This window comes from Vulpes vulpes, chromosome 8, assembly GCF_048418805.1.
Source record: "Vulpes vulpes isolate BD-2025 chromosome 8, VulVul3, whole genome shotgun sequence".
In the NCBI taxonomy this organism is placed as follows: Eukaryota; Metazoa; Chordata; class Mammalia; order Carnivora; family Canidae; genus Vulpes; species Vulpes vulpes.
Window position 1 is genome coordinate 24,329,743 of NC_132787.1, and position 16,479 is coordinate 24,346,221.

Consider the following 16,479-nt stretch of genomic DNA (forward strand, 5'->3'; position numbering starts at 1 on the left):
AACTCTGTGAATTTACCCACTTAAGCTGTACTGCCTTTCCTCTCAGATTAAGAAATACACCATAGAATGATAACAACGCAGTTAAGTTTCTTCCCTGGTCTGCCTTGAAATAGCTGTCGTAGTCCATATGGAGATTCCCATTATATTTTATTTATGGGAATGGATGAATGTGTAGTCAGCTGCTAACTTATCGCTAGGACCGAAGTTGTGTCAAGGCAGCCAGATACAGAAGGTGAAACATCCATGCTCTTAGGCACAGCGGTGCCAGGGAACCTGGTACAGTTTTTCTGGTGAGCAATTTAGCAATGTGCATGCATCAAAGGCCTTAAAAGTTTGCTTATCATCTGGCCCAGCAATTTTACATCTGAAGATTTATTTTAAGGATAAAACTGGCCAACTGCTCAAGAATACGTGGGTCGGGTCAGTGCCAGTATGAGGAATCCTATGTGGTTGGGTTAGGCACAACAGTCTTGTGGAGAGGTGATCTTGAAGAGGTTCTTGCCTGGTGCTTTACATAAAATTAAGAAAGCCTTATGGTCCAAGACTGAACAAAAAAATAGAGTGGGTTGGTCCTTCTTTCCCTGTGCACTCTCCTGGATTTGCCACAATTCAAAGATGTTTATAGCACCATTGTTTAATGCAGTGAAAAATTGGGAACAACCTAAAATATTTACAGTAAGGAATTGGTTAAATTTGAATCACCTATCCAGTGAAATCATACTCTGATATTAAAATAATGATGGTAAGATGTCCATAATATCTTGTTAAACAGCATGAGTAAGATCCCATTTTGGTTAGAAAACGAACAACTGTTTAAGATGATGAGAGGTCTCAGTCATGGAGGGCTGAGAACTAACTGTGGGTAATATCCAAGTATCACTTAATGTTATTTTGAACTGAGATTAGGGAGATTTCAAAAACCCTGTGGTCTGCATTCTGTCTCTTAGGATCTTGAATTTTCACAAACTGCCTTTAAAAAGGACATATTATTTCTTTTGGGCTTGGCAAGAAGAGAATCTTTTCCCATCTCTGGCTAAAGGTTCCTTAAAACATGTATTTTTCTACATCTTTCTGAATAAGATTTGTACTCATCTCTAACCTCCCACCCTGAATAAACATAAAATGACTAGGATCCTGCCTGGTTCTAGAGTTTAAAAATGCAAACTGGCTACCAGCAAGCCAATGTAGCTTTCAAATGTATTTTGTTCAGCCTTAACGGTTTAAAAAAATGTATTTGAAGTATATTGCCAACGTTAAAAACTGGGTGATTTCACATAGAATTTAGTGTCACTCAGGGAAAAAAAAAAAATAGGATATCTGGCAGCACTGGGTCCTATGGCCCATCAATAGGGTATGAGCAGTTCCTGATCTTTTTGGTTTTGTCATGTGTCCTTTGTTTACCACAGCCCTTAGCACTCCCTATTGCCTTCCTTCCACTCCTCTTAGACTCTTTGCCTGGATTCTGTGGGCATTTGATTTTGGAACTCCTGTGTGCTAGACTGTATTAGCTTAGCTGTGTATCCTAAACCTTATAACCAGTGGTCTGAAATTGTTAACAGATTTGCTTCATTTGCTTACATCCCTGGCATTTCTAGATAAATCAATCTATTAATCAAAACATCTGTGTACTTACTGTGGCCAGTATGTAATGTCAGAGGTTAAGATTTTTGAGACACGATTAATTTATATCCATGAGTGGCTTACTCTCCACTTGTGAGGGATGAATGTATACACAAAATGGGTAGCAAATTGTACTAAATGCTAAGTGTCTAGAGTATCAGTTAAAGGGAATGATGTAGGGTTCTTTATTGTGACAGTGGGTGGGACTGTAGATGCTGATCCCAGAAGATAAGATTGGCCAGGGAAAATTCTAGAGAAGGAATACATTGGGTTGTATTTGAAAATTGGTAGAATCTGGTGGCTCACAGACTTTATTGTGCCCATGAATCATGTAGGGGAACTTCAACTTCCCAAGCTCTACCCAGAGCTGAAGTGGGACCAAGAATATGCACCTTTGCTATGCATTTTAGGGTGTTTCTGATATACATGGGCCACACTATAAAAAAAGGAGAGAAGATGATTCAAGCAGATAGGGTAAAATAAGCAGAAGTAAGAGTGTGAGTGGAGAATTTAGAGGCTACAAAATTCAGCTGTTTGGAAGCTTATATAGGTGAGTCCTGGGAGATAATTAAGGGAGCGATGCCAGGAAGAAAAGAATGCTCTAGAAACAACTTCTTTTCTTTTTTCTCACAAAAAAGAATGACACATACTTTTTTTGAGAGGGAGGGAGAGAGAGCACACCCAATGCAGGCTCAGTCTCACAACCCTGAGATCATGACCTGTGCCAAAATCAAAAGTCCTTTCAGGACCCTGAGATTGTGACTTGTGCTGAAATCAAGAGTCAGACGCTTGATGGACTGAGCCACCCAGGCGCCTTAACAGATGCTTTTTTATAAAGTTGGGGAGAGGGGAGAAAGCAGAAAGAGCCAGTTATTTTCAAAGAAAATATTCCCTGCGTGATTTCTTCATTTTTCCACAAAAACAGTTATCTATGACACAATACTAGATTTGCTTTTTTTAAAAAAATAATTTAATAGTTAATTAGCCAGCAATTGATCCTGATCCTGTTGTTCAGGTGCTTAATCAGTTAAATTGGATCAACAGTTTAACAATCTGCTATTACTGAGTAATTGCATACTCTTTATGGTTGGAAACAAAATAGATGTCTTAATTCACACCACATTTTAGTGCAACAAACAGTAAGGTGGGTTTTGTCCCACTACTTCATATAGGGCCTGGTATATGGTTGGTTGGAACTCAGTAAATACTTGCCAAATATCCTTAACTGAAATGTGCTTGATATTTGTAGTTCTTAATTTGGGGGGAGAAGGGAGTTTGATTAGATTAGTCATTTTCTGCACCAATTCCTTGGGGCGTCTAAGTATCACTTTCAGAAATAAGACAGAGACCAAGAGAGGTGCCCACCTGCACCTCAAACAGCATCTTCTCTTTTGTTTTTCTATTTTTGCTTTTTAATGGAGATTTTCTGCATAAGATCTTATTTGAAAAACAACAGAAGACTTCCACTGTGAAACAAAATAACAACATCAACAATAATAAGTTTGAAAGTCTCTGAAGTATTGAAGAAATGATTTGATTCAATTTCAAATACATTTACAAGCTGTTGTGTAGTGCTTTAACACATAATTCTCATGACTCATTGAGCATAAATGAATTCTAATGTTCCTCTGAGTTGTTTCAATTTTTGAGCAATCCTTGAACTTGTAGGGGGTCTTATTGGACATAATACCTGCAGACACTTCATGGGTGTTAAGGGTGAAAAATGACTTGGTAGGTAGATAATAGGGTAGGGAGAGAGGGGGGAGAGGGGAGAAAGCGGGGAGACCTTGTAGCAGCCTCAATGGAAGAAAAACTAGTATGTGAGAGTGAAGGATAGATGGTGGGCAAGAACTAGAAGCCAACTAATTAATAGTAATAAGCCATTAAAAAAATTGCAGTGAGGTGGGGCGCCTGGGGGGCTCATTCAGTTAGGCATCTGACTCTTGGTTTCGGGTCAGATCATGATCTCATGGGTCATGGGATAGCACCCCACGTTGGGCTCTGAGCCCAGCGGGAAGTCTGCTTGAAGCTTCCCTCCCTCTGCTCCTGCCCCCATGCACACACACGTTCTCTCAGTGTCTCTCTCAGATAAAATAAATCTTTAAAAAAGTTTGCAGTGAGGACGGGACCACGGATCCAGGATAGTCAGAGGTGACAATATGTTGAAAGACTCAGAGTCTCAGTGAATTTTATTCTGGGGGACAGGGGGATCGAGACTTGGACTCAAACTAGATTTGGGCTCTTTTATTAAGAGAGCTAGCAGATTGGCTATAGGAATGCTTAACTTTGGAAGCAGAGAAAAACATGTTTACTTCAAAAGGTAAAAGAATAGGCTACTGACTCAAGGAGCAGGGAGCAGAGGAGCTGTATCTGGAGAACAGTGTAGTCACAGCTAGTTCCCCACAGGATGGAAAGAGTAGAAGAACCTCTGCAGAGGTAGGTGATAGGGTGATATTGAGAGAAAATGAGTCCAGGATTTCTAGGCTGTGTTGCTGAGAAAATGTCAGTCCATTAAAAATAAGATAACAGCATCGATCACTTACTTTGTGCCAGACGGAACTCATTTAATCCTCACAACTGTCTGAGGTGGGGACCATTATTACTAATGAGGATGTGAAAGCATTCAGGTTAAATAAGGTGCCAGTGGTCATAGACTTAGATACAGTCAGGCGGGGCTCAAGGGCAGTGGTCCTCAATGGGAAGATGCACCATATTTGCAGAGAAAGATTCTTGCAGTGGTACTTCCACCTCGGGAGTTGAGAATGCAAGGTCTAGCAATGAATGGCATGAAGCTTGGTTCCTGCTGCTGCTGCATTTTGTGCTCTACTACTAACAATCCCTAGATGCTACCTTTGAAATACTGTGCATGCCCTTCATAGTCCTTTCCTTTCCACCATGAAAAATCTCCCAAGTTTGAGAGCTTTTGAAATGTGGCCAACTTCTGGCCTAAAGCAGAGGTATGTCCTTCCTTACTGCTTTGGCATTCATGAGCCAGAAACAACCTCAGTAACAAATATCAGTTAACTGGGAATTGTTTATGAAACATTTAATAAATCTGCTCAGTGGACCCATGAATTGATGTAATATTTGGCTTCTAGGGGTTGTGTACCGACCATAGATTATATGTGAAAAAATACATAATACTCCCTGGAATGCTTATGTATTGTTTTTTATAATGGATTGAATCAAACATTTTAATGGAGAAGTAGTATCCAGAACTAAATACATCACATCATTCAATTTCCAGAGATGCATTCTGTGGAAAGAATATTAACACTGAGTTTATCTCTTTTAAATCACAATTTTATTAGTGGAATGGGGAATGCAAATCTTAGCAGCAGCTCTCTGGAAATTCACTTTCATGTAATTGAGGGACAATGAAACTTGTTTGAATGGTATGGATGTGCAAATATCCTATAATTAGTACTTATATGTCCCCAGGCAAAGTTTTGGGTAATGTTTTTTAAGGGTTCAATAATTAAGTATCTGTAATGAGAAGCATTAGTCTCTGAAATAAATTAACTAATTACTAGATAGTTCATCGTAGAAATGCTTACACGTACAAAGTAAGAAAACAGCAGAAACTTTCATTTGGATTTCCAAGGGGCTAGTTAAATGACTGAAAAAGCAAATACATATTTGCTTGTTTACCGGGAAGGACCAAAGCTGATTTTGATTCAGCTGCATCTTGTTAGCTGGATGCCATGATTACTTGGAGTTTGCTTGTGGGAAGTTGTCCATCCTTAGTTGAAATAATAAAGTGGGGTAGAGATAAAGAGATGTGCATCTGAAGAATATTGTTGGAGGGTTGGGGGCTTAATTGGTGCACTGGTTAGAATGTAATCAGGTCCTTGAGCGGGCAGTGCAATTAAATATGTCAAGGAGGGGATAATTAGATGGGTGGCTGAATGGTGTAATTACATTCATAAGAGGGGGGGGCTGTAATTAGATGTAAGACAGGGGTTGTATTTAGATGCCTAAGTTGAGGATATAATTAACATATGGGTGAGAAATTAAATTATGTGTGTGGGTGAAGCATAATTATATGTGGGAGTCCATGTGGATATGTGGGTAAGGGTACTTAGAAATGAGTGGGTTGGACTATAATTAGAAGTGCAAGTTCATATTCTTATGGACAAAAACTTGAGATTTTCCTCAATAAGAGCGAGCATATGTTTTGACATCATGAGTAATAGCAGCTGGCATATAGTGACAGCCTTTCAAGCCACTTCAAGGGTTGCAAATCAAAATTTCTGCTTTTCTATTAAGAGTTGAGACCCACATCTAACATTGACAGTAATTCCTTTTCTTAATAGTGGCACTTGCTGGTGTTCTGAATACTGAATGGTTTGGTAATTTCTCTAACTTTAAAACACAACTGCATGACACAGAAGAATTGCTTCCCCTTCCTATCAAAGAGAAGAATTTGGAGGGAGTAGTGGTGTGAAACAAACAGACAAAGAATTTTCCTTTGAATTGTGAAGTGTGAAAATAAAAGTCTAACCCTTTTCACTAAAAGAGTATCAGCATAAAGTTACATGTGTAACAAAATAAGCAAAATTTAGCTTGATAGCTTCACTTATTTTTTTAGTTATAAAATAATATTCAGAAATATTTATGGCATTATCTTCTCCCTCCCCCCACCCACTCAAATATGAAAGCATCCTTGCAAGGAATGTAGCTTACAGGTGAAACAGGAACAGAAGTGGTAGAAGAATGCTAGAGAAAGAAGAATCTAGAGCAAGGCAGGTGCAAAAGTTATTTGATGCATCTGGAAACTTACATTGAAGTAGTGAGAGTTTTATTGTTGTCATTAACACTGAGTTTGTCTTTTTTATCTGATATATTGGATTTATCCTGTATCAAATTTAAAACAATGGACTATTTTGTTGCCATCTTCAAAAGCAAGGGAGTATTTATTTATTTATTTATTTTAAGATTTTTTTTTTTAATTCATGAGAGACACACAGAGAGAGGCAGAGGCATAGGCAGAGAGAGAAGCGGGCGCTCTGTGGGGAACCTGATGGAGGACTTGATCCCAGAACCCCAGGATCACCACCTGAGCCAAAGGCAGATGCTCAAACACTGAGCCACCCAGGCATCCCAAGAGGAGTGGTTTTGAATGAAAGTTCATTGGAGGAAATCAAAAGTTCAGGGTTGTGGTGACTTCTCATTGACTAAGATACGGCTGTTCTCATTGGCTGAGCTATTGCTGGATTAGGACAAAATCTTCTCTCCTGAGTAGTAAAATATGCTTCCTCTTGCCCAGGTACGTAGAGTAAGCTGAAGGTAGTGGTACAGGTTTAAAGCTCCTTCTTTGGGACCTCTCAACTCCATTTTGAATGAGGTTTTCCTATACTCATTTGCACAGAATCCAAGTGGGTTACCTCTGGGATTTTAAACTTTTTGGCTTCCTGGTGCTGCCAAGAAGCCTAGATATAAAGTTAGTTGTATTTTATAACTTGGATGTAGGGACATTACAGCCTGTCCCCAATATCTGGTTTTGCCCTACAGTAGTTCTATAGAACATTTTTTATTCTTCGATTTTTATTTCACATCGATGCAGCGATGCTAATTATTTACATTGTAGACATGCTGCCTCACAGATAGCCTCTCTCAAAGACTATTGTAAATTAATTTGTATCAGAGGTGTTTTTACTAAAATGTGTATTCCTATAAAAATAGTTATCCCAGCAGTGATTTACATTTTTTTTCTCCATGTCCCCCCCCCCCCCCCCACAAGACAAGCCCTAAGACAGTGACTGATGGTGGTTAACTCACTTCCTCATAGAGATAGTGTAATTATCATTCAAGACATCTAGTTATGTCTATGGGATAGAAGATGCATAGGCACAGAGTGTCCTCATGTTCGTAACTGAAGTCACTGGTCCTTAGTGCTTTGTGGTCTTGTGTGATTGCACATGAAGAGGAAGTAGTAAGGCATCTTGCTTTGGAAATGACTTTGGTAAATAATGCTTCATTCACTTAATTATAAAAACCATTCTGGGATGCTCTAGAGCTATTTACATAAGGCACAAAAAAACATGGCTTAAATTCTTCAGATTTTAATAGCATTCTTCCAGAAGTCATATTGTAAGCCAGGAATAATTTATCAGATGGCATTTGTAATTTGCTTCTGAATAAGTCTTCTAGCCTGTAACAAGTCCCTTCACCTTCACTTATGTTATAAAACATTAAAGACCCCAATTTTTGTCCTTTTTTTCTTTTAACTTTCCTAAGATGATCTAATAGACCAGAAATTTCCATTACTTTTCTGATTCCTAATAACTTTGGATCTCAGGTCTCAGGGCCACTTCCTCATAAAGATGTCCTATAACTAACTGTTATAGCACTCTGGACTTTCCTATCACATTTGTTAAATTCCATTTTTCCTGTTAGCATGTTAGCTCCATGAATGGGGTACATGTGTTTTGTCCACCACACATTCTCAACATATACAGCAGCTTCTGGTCCATCAGAGGTGCTCAACAAATAGATCTTGTATTCTATTCTATTTCATAGAAATAGAATAGTTGGTTGGACTATTATAGTCAAGAAAGTCAAGTTGGACATTCAGCTATTTAAGAAGAGGCCCAGGCGATGGAGACCATGAGCCATGATAAAGATAAGAGATAACTCAAAAAACAAAATTGGGTATAGCTTTATTCATTGGCTCTTATTTAGAGAGTGGTAGGGCTCATGTTTGTTGTTGAAGTTTGGAGATTACATTATATATCCACTATGATGTTAAGGAAATTCTGCTTTAGGTAAGGTACTGGTGAAAATAGATGTTCAACAAAAATCTGATTAAATAATTAGCATATTAAACAAATTGTTGATTATCTGCTCTATGCTTACCTTGGATGTAGAGTGTTAAGCAAAAAAGATAGGCTCCCTTCGGTGTCCATCGAAAGATGAATGGATAAAGAAGATGTGGTCTATGTATACAATGGAATATTACTCAGCCATTAGAAACGACAAATACCCACCATTTGCTTCGACGTGGATGGAACTGGAGGGTGTTATGCTGAGTGAAGTAAGTCAATCAGAGAAGGAAAAACATTATATGGTCTCATTCATTTGGGCAATATAAATAATAGTGAAAGGGAATAAAGGGGAAAAGAGAGAAAATGAGTGGGAAATATCAGAGAGGGAAACAGAACATGAGAGACTCCTAACTCTGGGAAATGAACAAGGGGTGGTGGAAAGGGAGGTGGGCGGGGGGTTGGGGTGACTGGGTGACAGGCACTGAGGGGGGCACTTGATGGGACGAGCACTGGGTGTTATGCTATATGTTGGCAAATTGAACTCCAATAAAAAAAAAAAAAGATAGGCTCCTTGCAATGATTCACACACACAAAAAAATACATTTAAAAATTCATTGATTGTTAGAAGTAGTAAACATATCCTCAAAGTCCAAAGATAAAAACTATTTTGTTCAAGACCTATATAATTCTTTGAAGCTGAAAGTATCTCTAAAATCTTCTTTAAAAAGGGAAGGGGTGCCTGGGTGGCTCAGTTGGTTAAGTGTCTGCCTTCAGCTCAGGTCATGATCCTAGTGTCCTGGGACGGAGCCCCATGTCCATAAGGCTCCTTGCTCAGTGGAGAGTCTGTTTCTCCTTCTCTCTGCCTGCTGCTGACCCTTTTTGTATGACCTCCATCTCTCTCTCTTTCTCTCTCTCACTCTTTCTCTCTCCCCCTCTCCCTCTCTCAAATAAATTACATAAATGAATGAATGAATGAATAAATAAATAAAATCTTTTTTAAAAATTAAAAAGTATCTCACACAAAGATAAACTACATATTATAGTAGTCTAGCAATATAATGATACATTTTTTTTCCTAGGGAATTAAATTTTTTAGTATACAGTAATGTAGTAATGCCATATATAGGACTTCAGAGTTTCTGATGATGTTCAATGCCTCACCTTATTTTAATTCTCATAATCTGGGAGACAGATGGGATAGTCATTATCATGCTTGACTTCCAGCAAGGCACTGAGAGTTTGAGGGGACTGGCAATCCAGAATCTGAATTCCAGATGGTTAATATAATAAAGTCATTAAGAAGATAACCATTAATAGATGGAACAGTGAGAGGCAAAAAAAATCTGGACAAAGATCCATCAGGTGAATTAGTGGTCCAGCAATATTTTGAGCTCATCTGTATGGTTGATCTGCCTAATTTATCCTTTCATTTACAGTAGTATTTTTTTGTTGCTTATTTTATTAATTCAAGTACAGCTGACACAGTGTTATACTAGTTTCAGGTGCATAACATAGTGATCCCACAAGTCTATACATTATGCTACATGCTCACCACTAGTATAGCTACCATCTATCTGTCCCTGCACAACACTATTACAGTACCATTGATTATATTCCCTATCTTGTATTGTTTACTCCCATGCCTTATTCATTCCATAACTGGGAGCCTGTATCTCCTACTCCCCTTCACCCATTTTACTTATCCCCCCCAGCACCCTTCCCTCTGGCAACCATCAGTTTGTTCTGTGTATTTATGGATCTGTTTCTGCTTTTTGTTTTTTTAATTCTTTTGTTTTGTTTTGTTTTTTTAGATTTCACATATGAATAAAATCATATAGTATTTGTCTTTCTCTGACTTATTTTCACTTAGCATAATACCCTCTAGGCCCATCCACAAATGGCCAGATTGCTTTCTTTCTTTCTTTTTTTAATGGCTGAGTAATATTCCAGTGTGTTTATATGTGTGTGTGTGTGTGTGTGTGTGTGTGTGTGTGTGTACATATATATACCACGACTTCTTTATCCATTCATATATTGATGGGCATAAAGTTTTTTAAAGTTAGCAGGAAGAATTTTATATTATATTATATTCTCAGATTCAGTAGACATTTTCTGGCAGGTATACCAGAAGATACACTTGAAAAGAAAGGATGCAATGCCTTAATAAAAAAAAAAAAACTCTGTGCCAAAATAGTAATATTCATGTGGAAATGGATTACTAAAAGTTCTTTCTACATACTGTACCCCAAAAGGAGGATATTGTGTTCATATATCTTTCTGGTAGGACTGACCATTGCCAAGTTGAGATATTCTATATTTAACATAGCACCATGATAGTATTATCTCAATTAGTTAAAATTCCAGTGTTTTCTGAAGTACGTTTTTCCTTTCTGTAAAGCTTTGGTGAGCTGTTACTGTGCCTTTAAGAGAATGCAAGTAGGTACTTGAGAAATATTTATTGAAATGAAATTGCTTGTGTGAGGGCCAGCAGTCAACCAACTGGAAGAGTAGCAAGCAAATATTAACAGAAAAAAAAATGGCTCCCCTATCCCTGGCCTTTTGTTCAAGAGCTTTTAAAAACCTTTTATAGTATGTGAATATAATAGTTACATTTTACCATTGTTAAGATGAAGTTACATAAATCACTATTTTATCATGTTCCCTAAACCTATGGAATCTCAGTATTTTGTGGCTTCAAGTCAGTGAACTGTGCTAGGAGGAAAAGGATGAAAGATGAAGGGAAGGAAGATGAATGGGTCACCACACCAGGAGTTTGACGAGATGCTGGGTGTACATCATCTCATATAATCTCATATAAACCTGTGCAACGTTAGCCCTCTTTAGAGACAGGAACACTGAGGGGTCCTACAATCCCACAGTCCCACAGCCTGGAAATTAGGAGGTAGGAGGCACCCAGCTTTTTTTTTTTTTTTTAATACTTATTTATTTATTTATTTATTTATTTGAGAGGGAGAGAGAGAGTGAATACAAGTGAAGGGAGAGGCAGAGAAGGAGAGAGAGAATCTCAAGCCTGACTCTGGTCTCGATCTCATGACGCAGTAGTCATGACCTGAAACCAAGAGCTGGTCGGCCAACTGACTGAGTCGCCCAGGCTTTATGTTGCTGCTGCTACTACTGTTGCTTCCCAGATAATGCTGCTTCTGGGCCCAGATTCTTGCCTGGGGGCCTGGGATTGCCCGTCAAGAACTCTCTTTAACAACCTGTGGGGCAGGAATTTTAAGTTGGCTTTTACAAGGCAAACTAAATGTTGTTATTCTTATTTTTTAATTAAATTAATTAAGTTTTAAAGATTTTATTTATTTACGAGAGAGAGAGAGAGAGAGAGACAGAGACAGGCAAATGGAGAAGCAGGCTCCTCACAGGGAACCTGATGTGGGACTTGATTCTGAGACCCCAGGATCATGACCTGAGCCAAAGGCATATGCTCAACCACTGAGCCACCCACGTGCCCCCATGCAGGGAATTCCTAATTGTCTACTGGCAAACACTTCGACTTTATAGTTTAAGTACTGTAACTTTATTAACTATACTTTCATAGCACTAGCTGTTCCTTTTACATACTAGAAATAGAGGACGTAAAAATTTTTCTTGTGCTGCATTAAGTGCCTACCTCAGCTACTAGTGATCTCACACTCTTTATTTATTTATTTATTTTAAAGATTTTACTTATCCATTCATGAGAGACACATAGAGAGAGAGGCAGAGACACAGGCAGAGGGAGAAGCAGGCTCCATGCAGGGAGCCTGACGTGGGACTTGATCCCGGGTCTCCAGGATCACACCCTGGGCTGAAGGCGGCGCCAAACTGCTGAGCCACCGGGGCTGCCCCTCACAGACTCTTGGAATTTTATTTTTCTGGTTTAATTTCTTTGTGCCTCCATGAAGCCCTTACAGTATATATTCATGTATTCCATTTATTCTTTTGGTATAATCCATCCTTGCTTCAAATTCATGCAGAATGGCCTACTTAGTATCAGAATAGTTATTTTATGTACCAGTTATGTAGATGTAAGGTCTTCCCCCAAAGAACTGCCGCCAATAGGCATTGTTTGAGCTAGTGGGAGATCCCATACCTGGTGGTTCTTGCTGAGCCAGCTAAAAGACACTGAATGACACATTTCACTTTCAGGGGCAATTGGTAGGTTTTGAGAGTCCTGGGTACTATAAATAGCACTCCAGGGAACACTCAGGTACACTGAACATTTTCTTTGCAGTCCAGTTCAATGTTTGCAGAAAGAAAGTCACATGCTGTCTGGCTTGCACAAGTCACTTGCCCTGTAGCACCTCCTGAGTTCTAGACAGACCCACCGGAGTGTACATTTTCTCATAAACACAGCATTTGCTTTCAGCGTACTTTGCGCCTTTGTTTATACTGTGTTCTCTGCCCCGGCAAAATCCTATTCATCCTTTAAGATTCATCTCGAATGAGGAAGCTTTCCCTGAGTTGGCTTGGCAGAAATCTGCCCTGTCTTCTTGTGTGGGATTCTCCGCAGCACTTAGAGCATACGTCCTCTACGACCTTTGCTTTAGAGGCTGTTGTATAAGTGTCTGTGTTCACAGTCTCCCCACAACCCCAATGGGGAATCCTCAGGCCCGTGACTTTTTGTATCTTTTTGTATTTTACCCTCCACCCCAACAATTAGCATAGGAAACAGCCACATTTGTTGAGTGAATTGCAGATTGTATGAATGAGTGAAATTGCATTCAGATGGGGGATAGAACTCATTGGTGCTTGTTCCCAGTTGAATGCCTTGAGAACCAATCCTATGTTTAGTATGGATTTTTCCTCTTTGCCCTAGCAGCCACTCTCTATAATGTACACGGTCAATTTGATACAATATATGTTATATTTAAATACACTTAAGGGAATTAATTTTTATTTTTATTTTATTTATTTTATTTTATTTTATTTTATTTTTTTAGTTTCAAAGGAACAGGCCAACTTATTCCTTACAAACTTCTTGGCATCTTCCTTTCTCCATGCTCTTTTGGTCTGCCCAGTCTTCAATCAAATTCCTCCAACGGGTCTGCTATAAACAATGATTTTGTGAGCGGTTGTGTGTTCTCTGCAGTGAAAACCCGCCTTGTTTTCTGTTGCTAGGCAACCCCATTCCAGCTGCCCTTGAAGAAATGCGCGGTGGTGGGAAATGGTGGGATTCTGAAGAAGAGTGGCTGTGGCCGTCAAATAGATGAAGCAAATTTTGTCATGCGGTAAGAGAGAGCACCCACCGCGCGGCCTCTGCCTTCTCTCCTCTTCCCCACCCCCTCCCACAAGCTCTGGGGCCTTTCAAAACTAGTCACTTGTGATTAATCAATTGTAACTGCTCTTTAGCTTCCCTTCAAGTTCATTCACATACAAGTGAATTTAGGAGAGGGCCCCGGGAGCGAGGGAAATGCTCCAAGAAAGTACAAAGCCAAGAAGGGCTCAGACATCATGGGGAGACCCCAAAGCAGAAACACTTAGATTTTGTTTTAGATTTGAAAATTGTCTATAAACAAATATTTTCACTTATTCATTTCACTCTATACCCTTTACTTTTTTGTTTTTCACAAAAGCATTTTGGAGTAGCAAGTGGGATTTGAAGATAGATCTGATCTGTGTATGGCTGGGAGGAGGAAGGGGCCATAACTTTTGAGCAGCAAGGAAGCTTGGTTAAGGTACTGAGCAGAGGGGTGAGATGTCTGTCACTTGGAGGGGATAACAGGATGCTTCTGCAGGGATGTGTAAAAAACTGCTAAGATGCATCCAGTCAGGGGTAGAGACCATATACTTGTAGTGGCACCAGCCTGCACTGTTGGGTGATTTTGACCCGAAGTGAAGATAGCAAATGATTGGATTGACATGGGTTTGGGGTTGTCCGGGTGAGAGGGAAAGAAGGAGCTGAGTGACATCATGGAGGATCCTGGCTAGAGAGAGCATAGGGTGACATACCTTGAAGTCCGACCTATCTAGGAAGTGGGCACTGAGAGGCATAAACAAGAGAGGAAAGACATCAATAGGGTCAAAGAACAGGGTCACTCAGAACCTGGAGGGAGTGGGTGATGGGACAGATGGGATAATAAGAACTAATGTCAAAGTGTGGCCCACTGGAGTGTATGATTTCAGAACTCAGTTTGTTGAGGGGATGACCAATCTGTGGCAGAAAAAGAAGACATTTGTAATTGAAGAAGCATAGGAGCTTTGAAGCTATGTTGTGGAGGATTCTTTCAGGTGGGCCCCAAAGTCTCACTGACATGGGAATGACCATGACCCAGGTGCCAGAGGCTCCAGGGTCAGAAGGCTAAAGCCTGCAGTAACACAGAGGGAAGAGAGCTGAGCCAAGGAAGGGGGTGGCAGCATGGGATTTGGATTTTGTGATCATTTTTAAGGACAAATAGAGAATAGTTAAGAAGTGGTCCAATATAGCTAAGAGAACACTAAGCCACCTCTGAGTTTTGAGCTCAGTGGAGCAGGCAAGGGTGAAGACACTAGTTGACAGTGTTTCAGTGGAAGCCATATACTTGGGGGAGGGCCAAGTTCCCACTCAGAGAATGGGAGTTGGGCTTCTTAAAAGACTTTTTATCTCACTGGTGAAGCCTGTAGAGAGTGGAGAGGTCTTTTTGTATCTTTCCTTCAAGGAAGTGCCCTGCCATGGTTTTTCCAGTGTAGGAATGTGTTTTCCTCTCCATTACAATTGTTATTATTGCAATATAAACGATAGGAAAATGTAGAAAATAAAAATGTAGTTCTTGTAAGTAAGTCAATAAGTCAATCTGTTTATTGAGCTCCTACTAGGTATTAGGTGTTAGCTGAGTATAGAAATGGTATGTTAAATAATTGGGTCTTGCTTGTAGAACCTGGAGATGTGCTAGTGCTCTGATAGGGGTAATTCAAAGACAGATGGTGAGGGATCAAGGAACTTCTGAGAAGTGGTATGTGGAGTGTGAATCCTATCTCCACTTCAGTCTGAACACAGGAAGAGTCTCTCTGAGGCTCTAATGTTGGAAAGACACCAAGTGCTGCCACAGTGCAGTGAGATGAGGATGGGGAGATATTTTAGCTATGGGAGTGGCCACAATCACCTGGAGAGTTTAGATAGATGAAAAGAGCAAAGGCCCCCGGCCAAATTCAGGCACCCACTCCAATATACTGGTATTACGTAGAGGCTGAGGAGCCAGTGAACAACACAGAGGGAAGGGGACAGCCCTTGTCACAAACTAGCACTGTGACCTATGGCATATCATTTTACCCTTGCTGGGTCTCAGCATATAAGGGAGTGGGAGCAGAAAATTCCTCAAGCCTTTCCTTTGTAGAAACCGGTTCTATCTGTGATTATATGAATACTATGTCATTGTAACAGTTCACGTAGTCTAGTTTATATTTTCAGCTTGCTCTCAAGTATGTTTATTTGCTCTTTCCAAAAACACTGTAAGGAACAAGGAGGAGTGGTTATTATACTCACAGATTCAGGGAACTTAAGTGATTTCAGGAGGTCTTAATATAGTCTGTCGGGAGGCAGTAAAATAAACATATTTTTATATTATTCCTCAGTGGTATATGTGTGTGTCACTATATTTAGGAAGATGCATATTTTAAACTTAACATGTCAAAGACCAAGCCTAAGCTTTTAAGGAGTTATATTCACTTTTTGCAAATAAACAAGACTAAATTTGCATTCTATAAAATCAACAATTCAGAATTGATGAGTGTGCGTGCTTAGGGTGCACAGCACAGTATTAAGCATAATGTTCATAGAATAATGAGAGAGGTGAAGATTGAGAATTCAAAGAATTAGAGCTATGTGTACATGCACCTCTGATTTAATTTCCAGAATAGACCATTTTCTTTTTTTTAAAATTGAACTGTAATTAACATATAACATTATATTAGTTTACTCTTACTCCCACCCCATCCCTTCTAGGAACCACCACTCTGTTCTCTCCACTTCTGAATTTTGTTTTGTTTTGTTTGTTTCGTGTTTTAGATTCCACATATAAGTGAAATCACACTATTTATGTTTCTCTGTGGATTATTTCACTTACTATAATATCTTCAGAGTCCATTTCCGTTGTGGCAAATAGTGAGATTTCAT

The 16,479-nt window shown here is 39.4% G+C and overlaps 1 protein-coding gene across 1 annotated transcript in view; it reads left to right on the forward strand.

Moving 5' to 3' along the window:
• The window catches only part of ST8SIA1 (ST8 alpha-N-acetyl-neuraminide alpha-2,8-sialyltransferase 1), a 151,389-nt gene that overhangs the window by 72,511 nt on the left and 62,399 nt on the right, over positions 1-16,479 (forward strand). The window contains exon 3 of the mRNA XM_025995113.2: positions 13,509-13,618. Coding sequence (XP_025850898.1) covers positions 13,509-13,618 — 110 coding nt within the window. The remainder of the gene's footprint in view (positions 1-13,508; positions 13,619-16,479) is intronic.